This window comes from Struthio camelus, chromosome 2 (assembly GCF_040807025.1).
Source record: "Struthio camelus isolate bStrCam1 chromosome 2, bStrCam1.hap1, whole genome shotgun sequence".
Taxonomy (NCBI): Eukaryota; Metazoa; Chordata; class Aves; order Struthioniformes; family Struthionidae; genus Struthio; species Struthio camelus.
The window spans coordinates 131,845,033-131,871,948 of NC_090943.1; the positions used below are offsets into that span (position 1 = coordinate 131,845,033).

Genomic DNA, 26,916 nt, shown 5'->3' on the forward strand with positions numbered 1-26,916 from the left:
ACTACTTATTTCCTATCCCTTCTGTAACATCTTTAACAGCCCCTGCATTTCCTTCCTACTAAGCAGATGGCATTAAACAAAAGGCAAGCACTAGCTTGTACAGAATGTACTTACCATGGTGCATAAATCCATTGTCACAAAGAGCTACACCAAAGATCATAGCTTCCTCCCTGGTCCGGCAATCCCCCTGTTAAACCACAGCATGTATTTTTTACATTTTAACAGATGAGTAAAAGGTATTCTATACACATTCGCACAACCTCACAGGGCAGGCAATGCTTGTAAATTATACTTACCGTTGCCACCTTTATATAATACATTTATAGTGTATATATACATTTATAATGTATATATAATACAATGTGCATATATATATGTATATATAGTAGTGTACCTCTTTACAGTTGAAAATAGAATATGGAAACATTTTAGGAACATTGCATTCGCTATAAAAACTGTACATAATAGAATATAAAAAGGTATCAAAAATTGGTATACCTGACTTAGTGACCAGACTATTCCCATCCTCATTCCTACCTTGCTTAAAATAAAACAGAATGGATGACAGCAAATTGATACTACTCTTACCCAAGTAGCCAGTAATTCTGAGTTCTCAGACCCTATCCCTTTCAACTAAAACCACGAATAGCGTTACACGCTGAATCACAAAGCTAAATTTCATTAAAACTTTTGAAGTTCCATAGCAAATAAGGAACATAAACATAAAAGAAATGAACAGCATGACTCTTGATGGCTGATTTCTGTTATTTCACTCATTTAAGAGGATTGCATTTACACACAAACACTGCTCTAATAACTAGAACTCTTAGACCAAGTGTTTGCGTGTTACTCCACTTAATACAGCACTATCTTCCCTACTAGAATTTAAACATATATTTAAAAAGTACATAAATCCAAAAGTGTACACTTGCCTGTGCAATCAACCAGTCTATGAGTTTGTTAGCCATGACTACAGATTTGTAGGTTCTCAGATGATAATCCTTATCCCTGTTCAAAACAAAACCAAAAAAAAACCCTCAAAAGAGTACAGAAGAAAAACTTGTATTTTATATACAAGTTGGTATAAGCATGAATTAAGCTTTTGTAAGTCAAATTTTATGATAGATTGGAAAAAGGGGGCTGCCCATATCTTACTCGGGCAATGATGTCACTGGAACATGAAGGTGGAGCAAAAAGGTAGTTGTCTTGTTACAGTTGAGTCTCTCCAGACAAGATAGTGGAGTGACAGTATAGAAGTGAGCATGTTAATACACACAGTAGGCATCCAAGCATATTAATTAGGACCTAGAAGGTTCTACAAGTTTGAAAAGAAAGTCATATTAAACTGAGTTCTTGTTCATTTTATGATGCAGTTATGCTTTTTCTCTTGACAGTCCTTCAATCTTGTTTGATTCTTCCCAAGATACTAATCTTGAAAGCATGGACTGGGCTCCTATGTTCAAACACAGTCTCTGCAGAATATATATCTCTTTTGAAGGAGTCATTGAGGATTTCCCGATTGGACTCACCTAATTACTGGGGTAAACAGACTGTGAAGGCGACAGTACAGTCGTACACCCTGTTAAAGAGAAAGATGAAGTTAATCAGACATTTACACCAAACAGAACATGAAAGGAATAAACACAGTAAGGAAGCCTAACTGTTCTAAATGCATTTCATTCAGCCATTCGAAAAAAAAATTATTAAAAAGTCTGTATCTTTTCATGTGCCAAAACTTAAAATTTCAAGATAACAACAATATTAATGAATAAATGATGAGAGAAAACATTTCTAATCAAGTTTAACTAAGACACATGCAAAAAAAAGATTAGCTTTAAGGTAGCATTAGAAGATTATTTTGAAGGCATAGTAATCTGGCACATCCTGAGCTCTAGAAAAGAAAGGTACACAAAACCTGAAAGATGAAGCAATGTTTCTATGCATTAATGTTTCCCCAATCACTGTTTGCTATTCTACAGACTAAACGAACAATTAAAGTAAAAAAAAAAAAAAATTCAGAGACATTCAATTATATCCATAGGCACCTTATTTACAAACTGAAATTACAGTCAGCCAGTAAATTTAAAAAAATAAAAAAATTAAGAAAATAGGTGCAAAATGATTTAAAGATGTGGAGCTTTTTAATTAAAAACCAGCAAATATAAACAACATTTTTGGAGGAGTTCAGGATACTACCCTCAAAAATGGTATTTAAAAATATCAAGTTAGCATTCCTTAACACACTGTCAAAAAAGAATTATAATATGGAGGACAATATGTGGATAACAACAGAAAATTGTGTCAAAATTATACATTGCTCTACCTGGTAGTTCAGTATTGAATGTTCTCTTAGATATGCCTTACGTTAACAAATGCCAAGAGATAAATTAGTGATATTGTAGTGTAATACCCAAGTGCTGCCATTTTTTCCTGTCTCAAAATCAGGAGAAGTTTGACTATCAATGAGTTTAAAGGTAATTTTGTTCAATCATTTTGTTATGTTTATAGTTTACAGATGGACCGCACTACCTAAATATCTACATTACAATATCTATTCATTTCCTGATTTACTGCTTCATTAAGGCACTAATAAAAGCTACTTGAATTTACAGGAAAAGGGAGAAAAACCTTCTATATACAGCCTTGTATCTATTAACACGGATTGAAAAATACAATGAACTGTTGGCTTCATAATCATCAAGAAACATAGGCAATACACCCTGCATATGAAACCATTAAATAATTAAAATAAATTTCTTAATTTTGTATCTAAAATATGTAGCAATAAGCCAAAATCTGCCCTTAGATATGTATAATTAACTTTGATTCACATAAATACAGAGCTAGGCAAGTGTGAGAGGACGCTATTTGTCCTAGCATAATATTTTACATTGTTTTTCAAGAAGATTTCTTATACGTTCTTACTAATAATAGCAACTGCTCTGTACCTTAGAAATCACATCCTGCATTTCATTTCTTGGATAATATGTTCCATCATCATATCGGAATCTGTACAGCATGTGTTCAGGTTTGAATTGGTGCTTATCTGTGACTAAAAGAAAAATAATCATGTGATGTTAGGTGACTTTCTGAAGAAATGAAAAAGAAAGAAGATGGCCCAAGTAATCTTTCTAACAACAACCCAATACACAGTAGTAGATTTCAGACAGTGAGGGCAGGAAGCCCTGGTAGATAATTTGGCCTAAGTTCCTTTAAGTCACAGGTGACTATATTTCTCACAATATTTAAGTAGTCCACAGGAAACCAAACAATTTTAAGTCACAGGCATAGAACAGGACAGACAACCAGGCAAGGAGCAACCTGGAAAATTAGGCAAGACAAGCCCAATGATCCTAGCTTTCACAAAGGAATGACAAAATGTATCAAATAAATTTGACATTGGGTACACTCCCATCCCAAATCTGATCTAATCTTGAGTGCTTTTGCAAAGCCTGTCAACTAACCAGCTAAAACAGGTGATGGGGGAGGGGTAGGGATTGCAACTATTCACACTATTGTTCCACATTATTCTTTGTTCCAACTCTTAACTCAGGCCCATCTCAGATGATTCAATAAAAATGCAAACACCCCACAACTCATTTGACCAGTTATGCACTGGGGGAGGAAAGGGAGAGGGAACTTCTTCCTCCATACATTGCCAGCTGAAGGTCTTAAGTACGAGGGACTTGAAGTCAGTGTGAAGATGTTGAAGTCACTGTAGACAATCCACTTCCCCAAAGACCCATGAAGAAAGTATCTTAATACGTGAATTTCCAGTTTAGAGAGGCTCACAGATTCCAAGAACAGAATCCCACACAACTGTTTGGTCAAAACAGACACATCATATGATGAAAACTTCTCCCAGAAATAGGACTAAAGCAAGTCCTTCTGAAAGCTTGAAACCATCAACTTTAATTCAAAACTACGTTTATGTAGCATCTGCTTGCTGTAATAGGCTATCGTTATGTCTTTGTTGACCAGAGTAACGAGGCCCACAGCATCAGATAATTCTTCTAGTGTGCCTCCCTATACCAAGTGATTAAACCATCACCCGTTATTCTCTTCAACAAATTAGGTTGGACACCATAAGCTTTGCACAGTAAGGAGCCTTCTGTAACCACTGCATCATTTTTAACGCTCCTTCAAGCTCTTCAGTATCTCCACACAGCTCCTAATGCATGGACATAAAAACTGACGTTATATATAGAGTGCTTTCACCAGCTTCATGTGAAAGAACAAAATAACTTCTCTATCTGCATTTGATACATCTACTAATAGTAAAGCCAAGGATGCTATTCTGACTTTTTGCCACTGTCTTGAACTGGCAGTACACATGCTGAGGTGATCATCCACAATCACCGTGAAGCTCTTTTACACGTCATTTCCTTCTAACACATCAGGTACAGACTACAAAATTTCCATATATATTGCCTAGTATAAGTATCCAAATGCATTTTAATGGATGGTGACCACTATTTAACTGAGTAATAAAGATTAGTTTTAGTTCTGTAATTAAAAATACTTTCCTACTGTTGCTGAACAGAATATACTCACTAGATCATCAAACTTTAAGTTTGTTTAAAACCAGTAACTACTGGAAATAGAAAAGCCACCACCAGAATTCTATTGCCTAAGACCAAATTGTTCCTGACTGTTCCAGAGATGCATAGAGGGAATCATGACTACAAAGCACCCTTCCATCCTTGCTGGCCTGTAAAAAAACAGAACACAACCCTGAAGAATGCAAACACTGCTCTGTCTTTGCAGCCCCCTACACACATATGGTCCATCAGCAACTACAGGAGCAGGTTCACAGAGCTGGCACATCCTGAGCTCTAGAAATTAAAGAAACCAGACAAGGAAGCTTCCTACTCAAGTATGCTGTACAAAATACCAAAGTATCTTCAGGCAATGCTGTAGGTGAAGCTATAAAATCACCTTTAATTTTCTGTTTGTTTTTTTGTTTTCTATGAAATAGACATGATTTGGCTTGTTTTGCTCCAAGAGGAGCATTGGATGGATGATCATCAGCTACTGAAGAAGATGTAAGAAAACATTTAGATTACTGTATGTCCTAGTTTATTTTAACTAGAATCAGCTGTACATTCCTAAGGCCATAGTTTCACAAATACTCAAAGCTAGTATAACCCATTATCACCAGGAAAATAACCATCCTATGTAATTTTCTGTTTCACTCCCACCCATGTGCCAGTACTCCCTGGTGTTGGGATAGGTATTTATATTGGACACAACAAGAAAAGGGAACTGACTGAGCTTTAAGCTAGTCCTGTCTTCTACTTTCACTTTTTTACTTTTTAACTCCCATCAGTACTCCAATCCATGAAACTGCACAGCCCCACAAACACCTGTGCTAGCATAAAAGGGACCACGGCTGTTTATTTTAGCAGCTGAATCAGCTTATACATTCATGAAACTACAACCTAATACACATTTAAAAAACTCTTCAATATACAGATTATTTTAGTAACTACAAAGCTTCTTACTCTTCTAGCTCTAATTAGCAGGAGCAGTGACTTGACAAAGCAGTTCAGCCCATTGACTGATGCAAGTCTTTTCAGATATCAGAGACAATGATAGCAGGTAGATTTAGATGAGCACTGTACAAACAGATTTTTCCTTTGTGCAAAACTGGAAAACGAAACAAGCAAAAAACATAACTTTTCCACTTGCAAGAGTTCACACACCAGCAAGTAAAACAATGCTCATCACAATATGGGTCCGGGTCTTGCTAGAACGAAGCCCAACACAGTGAAAATAATGGCAGGCACAGTGAACATGCACAGTCTAACAAAGCCCTCTACAACATTTCCAATGTGAATATCAGCCAAACTTTCTTCCTCCCTTGCTCCCTCTGTGAAAACAGATGGTTCATTCAACTTTATTTTAAGAATTCTATTTTCACCAAACCACAGCTGGATCCACTATTCAAAGTAGTCTGGCTCCTATTTCTATGCTCCAATATAATTACCCTTTTATCTCATGAAATTACACAATATTCATTTAACTCTGTATTGAGAAAGTCTATTAGTGTATTTGGGACATAAATTATGAGATCAGAGGAAGAATCTTTGGCAACAGAATCATTCCACTGACAACAGTTCTGTGTGTGTAGCAAATCTAATAGCATCTGACATTTGAATGATGGTGGAGGAAAACCACAGACTGGCATCAAAATATTAAAGACTACATGACTACTGATGAATACGCTTAATATTTTTACTCCTACTCTGTGTATGTTTAAAAAGCATAAAGCTAAGCAGCACTCTGTTACTCCCACTGTCTTTCCAGCCAAGGACACTGAAAACACGGTGGCAAAGAACCACCATCTGCCTCTCAACTGGTTACATTTCTTTGAGTTTTGTAAAATAGCCTCTAACCTTTCATATATTCCAAAACTAAGCCCAAATCAGTGCAGGAATCTGAGCAGCTTCTGAGGTATTAGGAGATTTTTATATCAGTTTTACAAAGCATGTGTTGAATTTATTACTGGCCTAAGTATATAAACATTACAATGTAAATTATCATTGATTCCACCTAAATTTACACCCTGGATCCATGCTGGAACAGTAGCTAACTTCGCAATTGTTTCACTAATTGTTTTTAAGTGACTGTACCTATTGCAATCCACGCATCTTCAAAAACAGAAGTTTCTCTAGTTCACTTGTATGGTCCTGCTGAACCATACCTTGTAAAAGGGACAGAGATGAGGAGCTGATCTTGCAAGAGAATTGGATATGAAAAATGTTGCCAGTGCAAATTACCTCAAGAAATCAACAGTTCTTATTGGCTCAAAAACTCTATCATTTCAGTGATACTTCTCTCCTGAATGAGGTCAAGTCAGATAGTTGCGAGGGAAAATTTCGATATGAAAATTTGAATTTTAATAGTATTCTACTCTGCTGAAAATTGGGAGTTAAAATTCAAAACATTAAACTGTTGAGATGTAGGCTGGGTTCTATCAGCTCCACTTGTTATTCCTAAAAAATAATCGGGCACATTTATCAACAGAGAACTGCGACATTCATTACTCACTCCTTTCTACAATTCTTAGTTGATCAAGGACCCCTATAAAGCCTTGCCTAAAAGAAGGCTTATATCCTTAAAAGCAGTCTACCCTTCCTTATGTTCCCATAGAAGCGATTTCTGCTTACAATAGGATAGCAACTCTAGGTCCGTGTTTGTGGTGCTGTGATCTCAGCAGCATATATCTAATCCAATTAAACCAACAGAACCACTCCCAGTAAATCTACTAGGCATTCGCAATTGCCCCATGAGGTCCCTGCGAGGATACTGCAGATTCAACAAACTATCTCGCATTAACAAGATCATCTTTTCACTAAAAATAAATTAAGTTCATTCTAATTATAACAATTACCTTGAAAATAAATAAGTTAAAACTAATTATATTTACCATGATGGATAATGCCATTCTCTAACAAAGCTTGGCCAAGATGAACACCTTCTTCAGATCTGTGTATCTCTCCAATTTCCAACAACCAGGACACAAATTCGCTGAATTAAAAACAGATACAAAAAACAAACTTTAAATGTCATACCACCACATCTACCACCTTTTCCTTCCAGTCCCTCTTTATATTTGATACAAAAGTACCTAAGTTTGTAAGCACTCTACAATACATTTTGCACAACAGAATTATTTCTACCATAAGCTCCCTTTTCATTTTTATTTATTACAGGTAGGGTGGATGCTCTGTCTATAATGGGAAACATTTACATGTTCCCTAATTTACATTTTGGTGAAATTCTGGCATGGGAGACAAACAGCCCTAACAGAGATTGAAAATAAATGATACATTCTGGATGATCACATTCTGGATGTGATCCTGGGAAATATGCTCAGGTGACCCTGCTTGAGCAGGGAGGTTGGACTAGATGATCTCCAGAGGTCCCTTCCAACCTAAACGATTCTGTAACTATTCTGTGATAGTTTCCTTAAAATGCCAAAGAAGATTTCAAGTGTGTTTTCAGCTAGCTGAAATTCACACTACCAAATGCATATTCTACCTTCCAAGAAAGCATTTGGGGAAAGTGGTTAGTTTCCTCTTCCTGTCTTTGATGAGATTCCCTTGTTTGCACATCATTTTGTACAGCCTTTCTCCTTGTTCGGAGATCATCACCCAAGTGTCTTGTTCCATGCCCAGTTTTAAACCTGCCAAGATACATTCAGATTTTATGAAGTGACATTGCCATTAAATTTCAAAATATTCTCCAAAACTAAGAAGTAAACCCAATGCTTTTATACATAAAAAAGCAAATGTAAAAGTAATTATTTTCCATTATTTCGCTCAGTATCAAGGTTCGACTAAGCAACTGATCTTCATATAAACATAATAAAATGTTATCTATAAATTCCTTATAGTGAAGTTAAGTTCCTGAAAATGTACTCCTATACTGACATCACCACTGATATCACAGTAAAAATACTAATTCTGTGATTTTCATTGACTTCATTATGTGAACACTTACAAGGGAAGAGTCATCCCTTCTCAAGTTTAAAAGAAAAGGGCCTTGTTTTTACTTTTACCATGTGACAGTAAAAATATTCAGACAGTCATGAAATATTTTCCATGTTCCAATGAACAGTAACTAGTTATCTGTTATGTGCTTGTTTATGTTTTACATAAGATTACTTTACCCATTTTCTACAAATGCATATACACATCTTGATTTCTATTTGCCTCAGAATTTTCTCAACAACAATAAGCTATTAAGGCTTTCAGTTTGATATTTGTTACTATTTTATTTTTTCCTGTTACGCTGCTTGAGAAAATCATTATTTCCTCTCAGTAGCAAAGAACGTCCTTGATGATCAAAGCAGTTTTCCTTGAATTACTTGTCTGTGGCCACTCACAGAAGCTTGTGGTCCCAAGGAGTACCCAAGACCTTTGCAGTCCACTTGCTTTCTCTACAAAAACAGCTATTAATTCTGGACAAAAGCATATATTTCTGGAATGTTTTATGCATGCCTTTTATATACATGTTCTCAGTCGCTCTTTCTTCAAACTTGCACATTTTTAAAATTATAACTGCACACCTTTAATATGAGTAATAGTCCATCATTTTTTTTAATTCTGAAAAAATAGCCAGAGAAAATCTAAGTGCCATGTGCTTAAAAAATAATAATAAGCAACAGTATCTGACACAGATACCAAAGCGCTTCTCATGAAGCATGAACCTGATAGTGCTGATGCCACACAAACAGATAAAACATCATTTGTTCCCAGCAGAATCAATATGCTGCTTTTGGAGCTTCTAGGATGTTGATATTTTTATTTGTACTGACTCTATGAATCAGGTATAAATGCACTGCATCATCAGACTTGAAGATCATCTCCTTTTAAATAAACTTGCAACTCGCTGAATGCCTCAGGTGGCTACACGAAAGCCCTGAAACTGACAGAAATACTTTCCAACAAAAAGTTTCCAATTCAGCTTGAGTTCCCCTGCAAAAAAATACGATCTATAAAGTAGTGGTAGTTGGTATTTAAAATACGACAACTGAAATCTATGGTGAAGTATTTCACTTGGGGCATTCTCTCCCCTTTACTCAGCTATTGCTATATGGAACCCAGACAACAATGGAAGTTGAGTTTCCCAAAGTGCATTGAATCTCCAAGTTTCCCAACATGCTCAGTCCATCAAGCCCCAGTTACACGGCACACTCGAGCTGCATTTCTGTGCCTCACTCCTCCTCCACATGCTGTATTATCTAGTTTGGGGATTACTGCAACGTGCCATTCTGTGAGATGCAGGGTCTACAGCATTGCTACGAACAAATGCGTAGGCAGGCCCTGCCACACAGCACTACGCAGAGGGAATGCCCTACCTGAGCTTCACTCCCTGCCAAGAGATTTGACAGGTGTGTACATTGGATTTAGTTAGCCTCAAACTCACAAAGGAGAAAAAATACTGCTCTCATACATGCAGTCACTTAGAATTCAGTGTAATTGCATACATATACATGAACTCCATATCTTGCTAAGCAAACATACAATTAAAGCATCTCTATGTTCACAATGAATGGGAAAGTGTTCATAATTACATTTAGATACAGTATTTGAATTCTAAAAACTTAGCAGTTTAGTTCCTGAGTCATTTGGCAACCACCCTGCAATTAAGTTGATGCATCCTGCTTCACAAGAGGTGTTTATACAGTCATTTTGAAAAATCATTGCGCTGGAGGAGAAAGATAAATTTATATGTTGCCAGAGTAACAGAGATATTCCAGAAATATTTTTAAAGATTCTGTGTTGGAACTCAGTTTGAGTGTATGCCAAATCCTTTCATGCTCTGTCCACTTCCTGCTTCTCTCTTGGTTGTCTCCTCAGTGGCAAACCCACTGCTACCACCAAGAGTTGAAAAATTCCCCAAATTATAAGATGCTAAAGTCCGAGGACATGGCTCGACCATTAACTCTGAACTTTGTAAGGTTTAGGTCAAACTCACCCCTACTACCAGCTGCTCAATAGTACAGTAGGAAAAAATAATACTACATCAAGATGGCATATTTACTGTTTTTACATCTTACCTAAAGGTATCGAGGGGCTAAGGAAACCATGAAACTTAAAAATGGTAAGGTAGGATTTGATAAAAATCTTTATAAGCACTTTCACATAAGGCCCTGAACAGAAGCAGACAAACTCGTTCTTTGCTGTGTATGATGTGTATGACACAATCTCTACCAAGTTGCTCTTCATTCCTTATTCCCAAATTTTGAGTTCTTAGAGGTCGAGGGCATCTTTTTAGCTTCTCTTCTACTACTTATTCTCTACAGATTTATTGATTAGATAGTGCTCACATAGCCTAGTTGAAACTCTGACCCTGTGATAGATGTTATACAAACATCCATTATTCCAACTTCAAAGACGAAAGAAAGGAAGTATTATACCTTTCAATTTACAACTGAGGCACAAGGCAATGGCTAATATAACAGGCCACAGAAAACTTATGCAGGCTGGGAACAGAATCCTAGATCTAACCACACGGTCATATTTTCCTTCAACATCAAGGCTCCATACATCATTACTCATTAGGATATTTTCGCTTGCAAATGAAATTAGCTCCAGACGATGATGATGTGTCATCTTTCCCTGACTCTGTTTTGTGCTGGATTCACCTTGAATACATGAAGTTATTCATGGTCACATTTGAGATTAGGATTGTATTTCATCCTAGTATGCTCCCACTAAATTCAGTTGTTTAGATGGATAGGATTTTTTTGCCAGTGGTGAGTTTTTACTTTGTTGGATGAGGGAGAATGGATCAAAGACAAGGTTGCGGGTATCTGTACCATCTTGTGGTAGATCATCTGCATGAAGATCCAACACGGGAAACCCGCTCATTTCAGTAATGAAAGTGTCTATTCACAAAATGACATCATTACATACAGATGCCAAAAGACATTTGGGGTAGATCCTCAGATACCACAAAATGTAATAGTTCACATGCTTCAGTAAAGTTATGACTATTTATACCAGCTGAGGACAAGCTGTACAAAATATAGACCAAATCATCTCCTAGTTTCCAAAATAACATTAACTACTAGCATACATGATTCAAGTCCTTATGTCCCTCCCAGTACAAGTTTGGTTTACTTCATCCAAGCTGGTATTCATAAACTTTCAGTTGAACCTGACACCATACGCTTGCCTGGCAGCTGGTTTCACTTTACATCATAGCATAAAAACAGAATACTGACTTCTAGCACAGCAAGACAAAAAAGTTTAACGTACCTTTTCTTCTTTCTCGTTCTTTTAGAATAGCTTCCAGCCATTCCTGCTTCTCTTCAGGAGTTTTTGCCATACATACAAACCATTTGTTCTTTGCTGTGTTGTGGATCTTCCAGCCATTAACAACAGTATGGCCGCTGCTATGATAGTCAGCTGGGAATAGATAAAACTGCTTGAAGAACAAAAACTCTTAAAATAAAAATAAAATAGCTGTAACTATAACCTCCATCTTTCCTGAGCATTATTTGTAACAACTGGAAAAATAAAAAGGAATTTTAAGTACTGAAACATTACCTATGCAGTTACTACATAGGCCACTTACGAACTACATTGTATCTTAAGGAACTATATTCTTTTTACTTTCAGTAAATTTAATGCATTTTTAAAAATGTAACATTGCCTAGCATATGGAAGGGACTATGAAGTTGATGCTAGAACAGGCAGTGTCCTACTTTAAAAAAAAAAAAAGAAAAACAGACTGAAGTATTTATCAGAGTACTTTTGTTTGCATTATGGTTTATTATATAATTCCTTAAAAATCAAATTGTGGTTTTGCCCCTTAAATTACTGAAATCTGTTTTGCTGATCTGAACAATTTACTATCAATCTTAAAAAAGGAATAAATATCCAGTGGGAAAAATATAATCTTATTTTGAAGAGTAAACAAAGCAGATGCATTTGATGTATTTTACTTGTTACCTGAATAAAGAAATAAATATACAATTATTTGTTTAAACAAACTGAAATATAATTAAAAATTTACTATGTTTAAAAAAAATACATCAATCAAATGCACAACCCTGTGTTCAGCATACATATTATGGAGGAGAGGTGATAACTGCTGATGTTCTTAGATATCTTGAACTTCTGACTGTTAGCATATAAACTTCTGAGCTATAAAGAGCAGCCATTTTATTACTTACTACTTTCTCTTAACCTACATATCTTGAAAATTTTGATTTTAACATATTAGCCCATGAATCTTATTTGGAAATCAGCTAAACAGACTTTCATTCTGAAACTAACACCCTTGTATAGCTTGAATATTTTTCAATAGGAGTACATGCATTTCCTTGGGGAAAATTTGCAAGGCCCCAAATGCCCCATGATAACAAATATGATTTTTATATAAAACATAAATTAAAACTAGAACTAGCATCTATTGTACAAAACACTAAGAAAATCAGATGTCAACATTCTCTCGTTACTAACTTTCATTAACAGACAAGAAAATCCCAGGGTTAGCTCTGAACTACTCTAGTAGCTTCAGAACTTTATACTTTGCAAATTCTTTTTAATAATTCAGGTTAGTTTTGTGTAATGAGATGGGATTTTCCAAAACTGAAATTTTTGCTGAAATGCTTGCTAAGTTTTATCATAAATCGCAGCAGACACACTAGTAGCTTTTCAATAACCTTGCATTTTAATTAGATGGAAAGTAGCCAATTTTTGTATACACAGCCTGGAAAATGTCAGGCACTACTAGAAAATCTTCATATTGATAGCTAATTCCTGGACAAACACAACATATTAGTACTCAAAAATGTTTAAGAAAGCGCAAAAAAGTGCACAGTGGAAAAATTTGGAGTAATTTATTTTGGCAACACCATGTTTATACCACTTACCGACTTAACATATTTTCATGCATATAATCTACGCATAACATTCTTCAACCTATGCATGACATCCTTCACTTAAAATCACTGTTTCTTAAAAACTCCTCATCGTGTAACATGCACCCTCAGAAAATCAGAGTCAAAAGTCAAGTAAAAGAAAAAAAGTCACAGACAGAAGCTATCAGCTTACAGCTTTTTCGAGTTCAGAGGCAGGAGGGCTGCTGGAAGAAGGAAGGCTAAGTTCCCTTCGTATTATTTAAGCATATGCTTATAAACTTTGCAATACTGCACTAGTAGTGCCTTTTTATTTTAAGTTACAGGTTCTATGCACAAAACTATGAGGTGATATTTTTGCTGTGGTCTTTTTTACCATAGCCATGGAATACTTTTCAGAAATAATTACAACTAATCCTCCTCATCCCTGTTTAGTAGGGAAATACTATGTTCTCCAAAACAGAGAACTGCAGTGGCTGAAACTGTGAAAGAAGTACTCAAAAATTACTCAAAAAGTACTCAGATAAACAAAGCGATTTAGATATCTACATTTCACTTTGGGAAGAATTTTGATTTCAACTTAGTAATTCAATTAACAAAAGTGGGTTATCCAGCCACTCGGGTATCTCAATGCAGAGATGACAGTTTAAAAACATAACTTCCATGGCATCTGAAGTTATGCAACTGCATGGTCAAAAATGCTGGCAGTTTGACTGCATTTATCTCACGCCATCACAAACTCACTGAACTGAATTCTATGAAGAACTAAATCAATTAGTTGGGTGTTTAGATTACTTACTGTATAGAGATGGTAGTAAGTGCAGGAGAAAGCCAACAGGTAGCTTATCTCTCCATTTTGCAGTAATGACCCACTACATTGTACATTGGTGCTCAGTGTCGCTCAGACCCCTGTCTTGCACAGCAACACCCCTGATTTCTCTTCTACTCCTCATGTTCCCCGTAACTACAATCCTCTGAGGTTCTCATGAGCTGTATGTCCTCCACAATACATCTATCTCCATCTTCCCCTGAACAGCAGCTTCAGCATTCCACTAGCATCCCATATACTGTATACCATTTTTGGACTACCAACAGGACAAAATCTGATCAAGAATTACACACATGCTGACTGGCTATGTAGCCAGCCAAGAGGCACACATGTTTGGACTGGCCAGCTGCACAGGAAGCAAGCCTACTCTTCGTGGCTAGGCAGTCACAGCTGCTAGTCAGGCTAAACGGACGATTTGCAAGCCTGACATAATGATTAGAGCAGAAAGAACAAAGCGAGAGCTCAAGTTGCTCCATGCAACAAGCTTAACAAATCATTAAACCTCCAACTTCCCAAGAAAGGTGAAGAAAGATGACATCATTTTCTAATGATATTTGGTAATACATTAAAGCCTGTAATCTGAAGTGCGATATATTGTCCAAAATTCAGGATTCAAACATTTTTAAGAGATGTATGACAAGCAATTTGTTACACCAATACACACTAGAATTTGTTTCTTCCCTTAAAAAAAAAAGAAAGAAAAGAAATTCTATATGAGAGTATTTCTAAGTTTCTTAGACCATAAGTTCTTAGGCGCACCAGTGTTCAGAAACACCAAATAAATAGTTGCTGCATAATCTCAATTACCTTCCTCTTCCACGCACTTTTTGATACAGTCTTCAGTTACTATTATCACACAGTATTTTTTCTGTTTCATGCCTGCCTCATTTCAAGATAACAAGCGGACAGAGAATTCAGATTGCCTAAGCAACTATATACTTGGTATTTCCTAAGTCTGAAGTTACTTGTCTTCACAGACTAAATAACATTCATTTAATGGCTGGTGAATGCCATCAGAAATATACTTTTCTCCCCACATCGAATTTTAAAAATTGAAAAAACAATAGGACAATAGCATCGCTATATACCCCTTTTAAAGACTTGTAAGTGGAGGCGTAGCCACTCTGATTTAAGAACACAAATAGTTTTTGCCCTGGTGTCTGCATTCTACTTTAACTGGTGCAATCAAAAAAGCCAGGGTACCTCACAAGGTTGAAACAAAAAAGAAAGCCTCCACCAATTGTACTGCTCAGCCAATGTCTAATTTCATCAAAGAAAAATTGCTTTTTTTGAAAAAAATTGTTAATTTCTGTAGGTATATTATGAGCATAACCATAAACTGTACCAACAATCTCCATTTTCCTAAGTCTATGCTTCTATTTACTAACAACAAAGGTTATAGCACTACATTCCTACATCTATCAATGCTGCGTGACCACAAAGAAGAAAACTGGTAGGAAAAGCAAAAAAAAAGTGAGCACAAGAGAGCAAAAAAGTAAAAGAAAAAGAAACAGCCAAAAGAAAGATAGCTCAGGCCAAGTGAAATGACATAGGTTTTTCTATATCTGAAAGAGAACCAGAGAAAGGAGAGATAAAATAGCAATAATCACAAGAAAAGATTATTTTAGGATATTGGACAAACTGAAAGGGAGAAGGCAGGAAATGTAGGGATACATGAAAAGGGAAGGTAAGAATAATCTACAAAACAAAGTAACCAAAGCTTTGGTCATTGTCTCAGATGTGAGGAAAGGGGGATGGATTTTAGAAAAGTTGCATATATATAAGAGACAAGATTTGACATAGCTCAAGAGAGGAAGTGGGAAGATAACATCCAGTACAATGTGTGCAAGTTTAAAGAAAATGAGGAAGGTAACAAAATTCCCCTAGGCTGCAGGAAATGAGACTACGGATGTCTAGAGTGGAGAGGGAGATGGATTATGCTTAGCCAAATTACACTTAAAGAACCATTAAAGAAGAAAATTAAAGGGCAGAAAGGAAAATGGATAGTGTGAAAGAGATAAGACGGGAGAGCTAGGAAAAGAAATCATCATCTAGGTAGAATGAGAGCTCATGATATCTCCTGGGAGTTAGTTAACAAATGAAGAAAGATATGACAAATTTGAGAAATACAGGGGAGAGATGGAAGGAGGAAGGAAGGAATATTCACTAAAGCCAACACTTAAAGGGTGGCAATACATGGAATCGGGGCCAGTTAAAGCAAAAGTTACAAAAGTCTTGGAACATTCACCAGGAAGAAGATAGTGGCTTACAAGCCTCTGTGGCCGCAGCAATGTCAAGAATTATGAATAAAGAAATGCCATATTATGAAGGCTGCTTCGTGTCCCATGAAAGAGAATTTTCAAAGTCATAGAAAAGTGCAAAACGGACTGGAAAAGATAACTAGAAATCAAATATGAATCATACAAAAAGTGGAAACATACTCATATTGCCAAGTCTAAGAGAAGAGCCTGTGGGGACAGAATCAGAAAAGCTAAGGCACAAAATATATTCTACTGATAGAGTGATATAAATGGTAATAGGAAAAGCATCTTTTATTTCTAAAGCATGTATAAGGAAGGTGCACAAAAATAAAAGGGGGACAGCAGTCAAATAATAGATGATATAGAAAACTGAAATATTCTACTGCTTTTTTTGCTCACACACAAAATGCTAACTGAGCCTTTGTATTTGGCACAAATAAAACTAACCAGGAGGTAGGAATATAAGCCAGGAAAGGGAAGTAATAGGATATGGAACACTTGGACAAATTATATTCAAATTAACGTGGCCAGATGAAATTCATTACAGACTACCTACAGAAAACTCTAAATCAATGGGCCTGGTGAAGGACAGACAGCTCCGAAAAGACATCAAAGAGTTGTTACCAAAAAAGTCTAACAAAGAATGTATCAAGGGGGATCCCACAGTCAGCACTTTCCAGTATTTTTATTAAGAACTTAAATGAGACAGTAAGTACATAATTTGTGAGATGCGTTGCAAGGGCTTTGGGGAACAAAATAAGAATTCTGAAATCTTAATAAATTATGGAAATGGTTGGTCTTAAGTAAGATGAAATTCAGTACAGAAAAAAAAGTAATTACTAGTAAGGAGAAATAAAAAAACACCCACAGGGAATTAACACAGCATAGGATATAACTGGTTCTGCACAAAAGGATCTGGTGTGGTTCTCTGGATCACAAAATAACAGGAAATTGAAAAATAACTCTCTTGAAAAAGTCAAATAATCCTGGGATTAGTAATAGACATCTCACATGCAGCACAACGATGGTAATTATTCTGTTTTACTTGGCACCAGTCAGGTCTCAGCTTTGGACAAAAGATGCAAACAAACTGAAAAAAGGGCCAGAGGATAGATAAGCAGTAAAAGATTTAGAAACCATGACCCAGGTTGAAAAAATTAAAAAGAAGAGATTGATGAGAGACATAATAACCTCCCAATAGATACATTTGTTGCAATGAGAACAGCAGTCAAATTGTTCCCCATATCCGCCAGTAGAATAAGAAGTTAGCAAACAGTTTTGAAAGCAGGGAAATCAAGATTAGAAAAGAATATTCTAACTTTTATGAACTATTTCTGGCACCTATGAAGGCCTGAAGTAGCTTATTTAAACTGTGTAGTCCTTGTCATTAGTATTTTTTTAAATAACTTAGATTAGTAGATGTGGGGATCTAGGTAAATTTGTTATCATTTTAAAATCAGAAGAGATAATAGCTTCTGAAATTTCCTGAAGACCTGTACATTTACAGTAACACTTCAGGTTTCCTATAAAATTTTTTTGTTTTATATTACAAACCCCCAAATGCTTCAAGTTTTCTTCATTAATTAAAAGTTAATAATAATTGGCCAAAACCCAAAGTTTCAGAAAACTCAAGTTTTTCAAATGGAAACTGACACTTGTAGCGGTATTTAGAGGTTTCACTTTTCTAATTCATGTCAAGAAAGTTTCAAGCAATCATATGGATTATATCTCTGGAGGTATTAAACAATAAACAATTTTTTCTTAAACTCTCATGTTACAATTTTAGCATTTATAATGTTTGATTCCAAAAAAGGTAACTTTTACCTTCTCTTTTACAAATGCATCGCGTACCCAGGAATCACCTATTTAGGAGTGCTGGAGTGTTAAAAGTGAAGTTAAATACACAATTTCAGTTGAGCAATACATTTCACCCACTGTGTTAGCGTAAAATAGTTATCTGTGACTGCCCAGCTAATAACATACGAAACCAATGATGTGTCACAGAAGCAGAGTGTTGATGACAGCAGACTGCTCTTTTAAAGTGACATCATCTTGTTTTCTTCTAAATACACACAGCAGTCTTCATTCTCCATGAATTCATGAAGCTGTTTGCATTAGATTTCAGCACCCTGGAAGACTGCTCTGTAAACGAGCAGCACAAATATACTTACCTGTTCCATCATCCACATTTTCTACTTCCATCACTTCTGTGTTTATTCTGCCTCGAAAAAGGTAACGATGGCCATCTGTAGAAGCTTTGCTGTTCTTCAATCGCCTGATAAAAGAAAGAGCAGGTGAGTACATCACCACCTTGTGCTATGTTTCTGCAATGCTACCTGTTCACATAGCATTCAAAGACCATTGCAAGAATCACAAGCCACTTCTACTGCTGCCATACATATCATGGTAAAACTAGGTCACAATATTTATCACGAATTAATTAAAGTTTTGCAAATACAGACCTGTAATACCTTTCAGGAAGCAATGGGACTAGAAAGAAGAGGTAGAGGCCAGCCTGACAAAATGCGCTAAGCCAATACGACAGCTCATAACCCAAATACATATAGATATTTGTCTCTCAAGGAAGAAGAAGTTCACCCATCTTTCTCCATCTCCCTCAGCCAGGCACAATGCTGTTTCTTGAAATGCTGACCTTATGCAAGTTCCTGGCAAGACTTCTACTGACTTCAATGACAATCCTTTGATTTTGGTCAACTACATTTAAACAAGTCATTATCTGATATAGCAATCTCAGACTATGTCCATTCTGTGGTGCCCGCAATACTTCCTAGGTCCCGGTTTGCACACTTGTCATGTCCCAGATCCTTATTAAAATGCGGCTGGGACAGGCACCATCCTTTCCTACACTCTTTTCCCCATGATCCGGTTCCTGAGATCCAGGCAACTGCAAAACAGAGAACCAGGTTGCAAAATACATTTCAGATCTGCCCCACCATCCAGACACAGCCCTAGACTCAGCACTTGCTTCTTTAACGACAAAGCATACATTTCATAGGCTTCACCTGTGGGCTTTTATGCTAAACCATCTTAAATGCAGTGCCATCTTCCTGATTCAAAGCTTATACATGAAATAAGCATATTAACTAGTCAATTAAAGCCACAAGCAGAATATGGAAAGTGAATCAGGGGCCCTTGTTAGCTCTTCCAATAAAGGAATGAAGAGCAGAGGGAGGAGGGAGGAATCAAGCCAAGCTCTCACAATATATGTGCAATTTAATCATGGAAACCATTGCTAATGGACACTGCTTAGGCTAAAGCAAAGATGTTACCTCTGGCAAGACTAAGCCGCAAATTGCTGGCTGGCATCAAAGTTTAATCAAGAAAGTCTAACTTTGTAAAGGCCCTGTTCCAATACTCTTTTGTATCCACGTGTGAGGGGTTGCCATCAAAGACAGAATATTGCACTAGGAAGATCTTTCCTCTTAACTGGTTTAACCTCCTTATGCTAGTCAAAAAAATCCAGACAAGGGCAGTATGACTAAAAAAATGAAATGAGAAAAGCTTTAGATATAAATTTTGTCCTACACACACGTAAGCTTCATAAACGGGTTTTGTATCTTGAACATATGGAAGGACAAAGACATTTTTTCTTCCTCCTATAACACGTAATGGCTAAGTAAATGCCATCAAAAGAACAATAATTAAGAATTGCTGAAATTTCGTGAAAGTGAAACATATGGTTTATCCAACTTCAAGTGACATTTTCAAAAGCACCTTGCATTGGTAAAACTCTGTTTCCTGTGAAGTCGAGACCTTTTGAGATTCCCAGTCCTACGCACCTTTTCCCACAGAAACTAAGCCAGGGATGATTTTCTCTCTCTTTCAGCCTATAATGGTATCTAACACTGCATTTTAGTGTATTTCAAACAAAAGTCTATTCCTGATAATTAATGATCATTTGAATTCAGACCTTCACTCACTTCACAGAGATACTAATCTTCAGAAAATGACCTGCCTCTCACTCCTTACTATCTAAAGAGTAACTCTGCTACGCACAGACTTCTGTTAACTTGACTGGTTATATTTAGATATATATATCTTAATATGAGGTCACAACTAGACTACATAACACATGGTCCTGTGGTATACATGCACAGGAGTTTATATCTCTTTGTTATCCAACTTACACACCTCCTTCCCCTCACCTTGAACAGGAAGCAAGGAGAGGACAATAAGTATCCACCTTTTCCTGGACACAACCAAAGCAACGGGAGAGATAAAAATCAGTATGGCATTGGGCTGCCAGATCAGTCTGTCTTTCTTCAACTTTATGGTGCTGAAGCCACCTACTGATTTCCACGGCCAGTGACCTTCACCTAGATGCAGTGTTTGTTCTTCACGTTGTACTTTGTTGTGCTTGACCATCCTGTCATACACAGTCTTCAAAAGCAGCTGGGCCAGGATTCATCCTTTAACAGGCATGACAGTTGTCAAGCCACAGCACTGATTGAAACAAGTGGCTGTTGCACATGCAAAAAAAGAAACCTCTCACTTGGATGCTACAGCCAATCCAGGAAATTTATAAAAGACATTTGGAAAAATGGGATGAAAGTTGGCTATCAAATCTAGAACTACCCTTGACAACTTTATAGCACTCTCACCAATCAGACACACATGGCTGTGGCAAGTAGAACCTGGATTTCTGAAACAAAAGTTTCAGCAGCTGAAGACAATGAGGTGGATGGTGGAGTTTCATCTGACACCCTCCTTAATCGTGCAGAGGCAGATGCAAAGATCATTTTATCTGGCAGTAGTATTAAGAGCACGTATCCAAGATCTGTCATGCATCTAGGAATCTATCAAGGATCTATCTAGTAATGTGTGTTCAGAGGCTGCTCAAAAGTAGTTTATGGATCAAAGAGACAAATTCAAGCAGTTTCAAGAGGGATCTCTGTATGTAGATGAACCCTTGTATCTCAGAAGCGTATGAGTGCTGAATGAACATTAACTGCAGAAGCCTGTTGCCAAACTAAGAAATCATTCCTTCACTGCAATACAGCAAGAAGAAACATTCCGGCTGTTTCTCTTGAATAGCAGCAAAAAGGCTTGAAACTCTTGATTCAGTAGAGGCTAATTCTATAGCATAAACTATAACACTAATTTAACTGAACTAAAAATTCAGTCCATTTATACTCCCTAGAAGCAAGTAGGGTCATTACATGTAACCTGTTGTGGGAGACTGACGAAACAGATTCCTTCTCCCTCTAATTTGTCATTTGATTTCTGTGTTCCTACAAAAATTTTACAAAGTTTGAATTAAATACACCTCTCTCTGTGTCGCAGTTGAAAAAAATACTGAGGTTTGTATCGCAATTGACCGCAATAAACATTTTGATGGTATTCCGATATTCTTACAAAAAGCATACAAAACACTAGCTCTACTGTGAGAAAAATGTAAATGATTTTTCAAAGTGCAAATTGATCATTTACCTGTGCTTTTTTTTGCAGTAGATCAAAAGGTTATCAAAAAGAAAAAATATCCGCTCTTGGATATTTCCTGCTGAAATTTTCAGTAGTAGTCCACTTCTCAGCATTTCTGTGCATGTGTCTGTGATGTTGGACCCCTAAAATCAATTGGAAAGAAAGAATCTTTTTATTCTGTGTGAACTGAAGGATTCTGCAGTTATTAGGGATACAGTTTATTACACAGGCTTAGAACTGTAACAATTCTCTGAAAACATCAAGAAGGAAAACCATGGTAATTTACCATATGTGATTAAATAATAATTTGTAGTGTTTACTTAATGATGCTTAACACCAGCTTTGTATTCACTTAGCATTATCACAAGTTGCGGGGAGTGCGGGGAGAGCTTTTTGAGTGGATTGAGTTTAATCATGGAAGTTTCCATTTACAATATACACACCTGTGCACAAGACTTCTCCTAACAGACCAGGCCAACTTTATAAAATATAACTCCTATCCTCAGTAGCACTACTACTCAGTTAGAAATGTATGAAAATGGGGCTTTAAAAGTATTTATGCCAAGATGAACTTGGAAGCAAAAGTAAGCTAGAACTTCAAAATCATTAAGAATATGTACTTTCACACTAAATAAAGCTAAACACAAAATCAAAACAAAACCCAGCAAGATTTAAAATTCAGGGAAAGCTAATATTGATACATACAATTAAGACTCCCTAGAGTACTTCCTCTTAACACATTCTGAAGACATCAAAATTTTGCTAAGCTTTAGATGTTTGGGGTGAAATTTCCCATGCTCTCATTTTTGCTTCAGGCAAATCATTCTTTTATGTGAAAACAAAGTGAGCATTTTCAAAAGGGTTCATGAAAAAGACGCAACTTTAATAATGAATAATATTTTTCTCCAGATATTTCTGTGACAAAGTCCCAGCCTTATAAAGAGAAATTAAGCTCTTAAGGAAGCCTGCCTTGAATTCAGAGGTGTATTTTGCTGTTCTGAAAATCCATGCCCCTTTGCCTTTAATTTAATGGAAATCTCCACATGCTCCCATGGGATAGAGCTCCTGTCCACTTGCTATCTGCATCAAGACACGTGAGCATACTCACCATACTTACGCACACTAGCTGTACTGAGTGTACACCCATGGTTCAAGGGGTTTTATAACTACAGGAACATTCAAGCTGCTGGAAACCCTGAAAAAGCCTGGTTATGACTTTCCTTTCATCCACACATGTTCTGAATGACTTATGCTTGCAACAGCTGTAGTTACCTCTTCTTCTTGACCTAACCACTCTGGCCCAAAGGAAAATGCACTCAATTAAGAGCCAGGAAGTCATCATGGGTTCTACTTTCAGCTCTTTTTTTAACTGTTTGTCCTTTTTAAGTCACAGCCCTCATTATTGAGCAATAACTCAGAGTCTGTTTTAAGGAGAAAGCATTCTGCTTACAGATTTAATAACAGAGGTTGCACAGCTATAACAGTGGAACAGAATTCAGGCTTCTAAATAAGGCTACTTAGGTATTACTGTTAACTAATCAGTATCTTTTCATTTAGGATCAAATGAGCCAAAAATGAAAGTTATCTATAGCCATTTGACCACACCCTCCCTTCCTTAGAAAAAAACTAGCATACTAATTTTACAGCCTTATTTGAAGGCAAGCATGGAAATAGCTTAAAAGCACACCCAGTAATATAAATTACATATACAATTATAGTTGTACTTAATACTTGCTGATCATAATTACAGAACAGCAAGTCATTTCCTTCCATTCTATTTCAATGCATTTGTGTCATTTGTGTATTAATAAGAGTAAGCAATTCCCTAGGCTGCTTTTGAAATTTGTTAGAATGGTCCTGACTAATTATTTCCATTTTAAAAGGCTGGATTTTTTGAAGTTTTTCATTTTAGCCAGAAAACTTCAGCTTTGCTGGAAAATCAGAACTTTTATAAGGGAGTAAAAAATTTCAGCTTAAAGCTTCGAAACTGTGTATTGGCAGTTCCAGTTTTCTGTAAAAGGATGTATTTTTTCACTGAAAGAATTTCATGAAAACATTTTTTTTTTCATTTTTATTGAAAATCTTCATTTACAACATAGATAAATACAACCTTTCTTCCAACAGTTCCAGCAAGGTTTGCTACCGTGTGAAAATCATGTCATAAAATATCATATTTTATATATATGCTAAAAGGATAGCTTATCTGAATTCTTGAGATTTGACTCATTCATAGCTGAAGTCCAATGCTGCAATATGACAGTCAGTACTACCTGTATCACATTACCATTTGCTATTACTTTCTTTTTTACTTTCCTCCTTTTCTAACATAAACTGCTAGACAAAACAAAAATGTTCTACAGATACTTTTTTCCCTTAGAGATCTCCCATCCAAATACTGAACAGTGTTAACTTCACCTGTCATACACCCTTTGACAAGATCACAACCCATGCTGGTTTGGCCGCAGGTCACTGATTTTTGTTATGGCTGTTGCTTGTATGCCCAAGGGAATAACACAACAGGACCAGAAGTCAGTTCTGTCTGTCCTACATTACCCAGCCAGTACAGATTTTTTTGTCTTAACTTTTTAAACACTGTTAGGGTTAGCCTGTTTCTAGAATTTGTGTGGACATGAAATTGGAAAGGACAAGAGAGTAAGAACAAATGAAAGTACTTCTGTCTCTACACCTGGGATTAGCAGTCCTCTCCATCATATGCCTTCAAGACAAAAACATACACATACTCACCACAGAATTCAAAGCAGGAATAACAACTGTAAGAACTTCTTCATGAAGCAGGTATCTACACCTTGAACCTCCACATGGGTTTATAGCAGGCAAGCCCAAACTACTGTTTATACATCCAACTCACTAGGATAACTCATTTATCTAGCTGTGAGCTGTCCTGCTGATGGGGGAAGGTTCCAGGCTTTGATACCAAAAAAGAGATCACCCTCATCCCAGAAGCATACATGCACATACCGCACAGGTAAAATTGAATTACACATGCATACAGGCAACACTTTTGGAAAAAATAAGGTTAACTGCTCACGCGCAGCTGAAGGGTACCATGCCTACACTGTCTGTCAAGTGATGTGCCAGACCAAAGAGTGGGAAACTTACAGGGACTCTAGGGACTCCAAATAACTGAAGGGATCTCAAGAGGTTTTGAGGCCAACCTCCTGCTCAGATAGAGTCAGCTATGAGATCAGACCACGTCGCTCAGGATTTTATCCAGCTGGGGCTCAAAAACCCTCAAGGACAGAGAACTGCACAACTTCTCTGGAATGCCTGTTCCGCTGCTGGACTGTTGTCATGGTAAAAAAGATTTTCTTCATATCCAGTTGGAATTTCCCTTGTTTCAATTTATTTCTTTTGTCTCTTGTCCTCCCACCATGCACCACTGTGAAGAGCCTGGCTCCATCTACTTGATGACCTGCTTGTCTGTACTGCCAGGCTGCTGTTAGGTCCCTCCCAAAGCTGCCCGTTCTTCAGGATGAACAAGCCCTCACCAGGTCTCTCACCCTTCCTCACAGGGCACATGCTCCAGCCCGTAACAGTCCTGGTGGTATCTGCTGAACTTACTCCACTTGATCATCTTTCGTGTACTGGGGCCTCAAAACTGGATGTAGTATTCTAGATGCTGTTTAACAACTGCTGAGCAAAGGGGAATAATCACTTCCCTCAATCATTCAACTGGCTATGCTTGCTATACAGTCCTCTTGGCTGCTAGAACACACTTTAGGGGCATGAAGACTCCTAGGCCCTTCTCAGTAGAGCTGCTCCCCAGCCAGCCCAACCCCAGCCTGTACCAGAGCCAGGGATTCTTCTTTCCCAGGTGCAGGACTTGGCATTTGTCTTGCTGAGGTTCATAATGCTCCTGTCAGGCCATTCCTCCAGTTTGTCTAGGTCCCTGTGAATGGTGGTCCTGTTCTCAAGTGTACTCACTACTCCCCTCTCCCTCCTCACCAAATTTGCAATCTGCAAACTTGACAACTGTGACTCAAGGTGACTCCATTGCCTCCTCCAAGTCATTGATAAAGACGTTAAACAGTGCAAGTTCCAAAAGAGACCCCTGAGGTACTACCCTTGTCACTGGCAACTAGATATAGTTCCCCATTTATCATGACCCATTCACCACTACCCTCTGAGTCTGAGCATCCACCCAGACTGTAATATCCCAACTTGGATGCAAGAACGCCACAGGAAACTGTGTTGAAAGCCTTGCTAAAGGCTCCCCTTGTCCACAAAATCAGTCATTTTGTCACAAAAGGCAATCAAGTTGGTCAGGCACGATTTGCCCTTGGTAAATCCATGCTGACAGTTCCCAAATACCTTCTATTTAATCTGTCCAGAAATGTGTTCCAAGAACTCACTCACAATTTTCCCAGGGAGCAAATACAGCTGACAGGTCTGTATTTTCCCTGACTGTCCTTTTGGCCTTTTTTGAAGATAGGTGAAATATTTGCCTCTTTCCAGCCATTAGGGACCTCCCCTGAAGTCCAGGACCTTTCAAAGATGATAGAGGATAGCCTCTCAAGGACACTGGCCAGCTCTTGCCATGCCCTCAGATGCAGCCCACCTGGTCTCAAAGATTTGTATGGGGGGAGGAGGGGTTCTTTCACATAACCAAATTCAGTGAGACTTAGGCCTCTAACCCTTCTAGATACCAGTGAAAATCTCAGCAAAACAGAACATCCTCAACGCTCCAGTTTTCAAATAGAGATTCGAAGTAGAAATCGAGTATTAGTAATCGGTATTAGTTTCAGAAAAACATGATCTCCAGTACAGTCTTAAAATGTGGCCACTGGTAAGCTACAATATTTTGATCTCAGAAACTACGATATCACAAGTATTTCTATGGTGTTTTGTGCTTGTTTCGTAGTTAAAACACAAGCAAAAGAAAAATTCTACTACATAAAAAGCAGCTATGGTTTCTTACTGCAGAAAAGCTTATCCCATACTGGAAAGCCCCAAACTGAAAAGAGAAGAACTAATCAATCAAA

At 37.1% G+C, this 26,916-nt stretch overlaps 1 protein-coding gene across 2 annotated transcripts in view; it reads right to left on the minus strand.

The window, feature by feature from the left end:
• PREX2 (phosphatidylinositol-3,4,5-trisphosphate dependent Rac exchange factor 2) overlaps positions 1-26,916 on the minus strand; it is a 187,571-nt gene that overhangs the window by 100,311 nt on the left and 60,344 nt on the right. For both annotated transcript variants that reach the window (XM_068932558.1, XM_068932559.1), the window contains 9 exons: positions 21,923-22,056; positions 18,643-18,746; positions 11,775-11,924; positions 8,047-8,191; positions 7,433-7,533; positions 2,949-3,052; positions 1,530-1,579; positions 933-1,008; positions 115-187 (listed from right to left, as the gene is read on the minus strand). In XM_068932558.1, the coding sequence (XP_068788659.1) occupies positions 115-187; positions 933-1,008; positions 1,530-1,579; positions 2,949-3,052; positions 7,433-7,533; positions 8,047-8,191; positions 11,775-11,924; positions 18,643-18,746; positions 21,923-22,056 (937 nt within the window). The remainder of the gene's footprint in view (positions 1-114; positions 188-932; positions 1,009-1,529; positions 1,580-2,948; positions 3,053-7,432; positions 7,534-8,046; positions 8,192-11,774; positions 11,925-18,642; positions 18,747-21,922; positions 22,057-26,916) is intronic.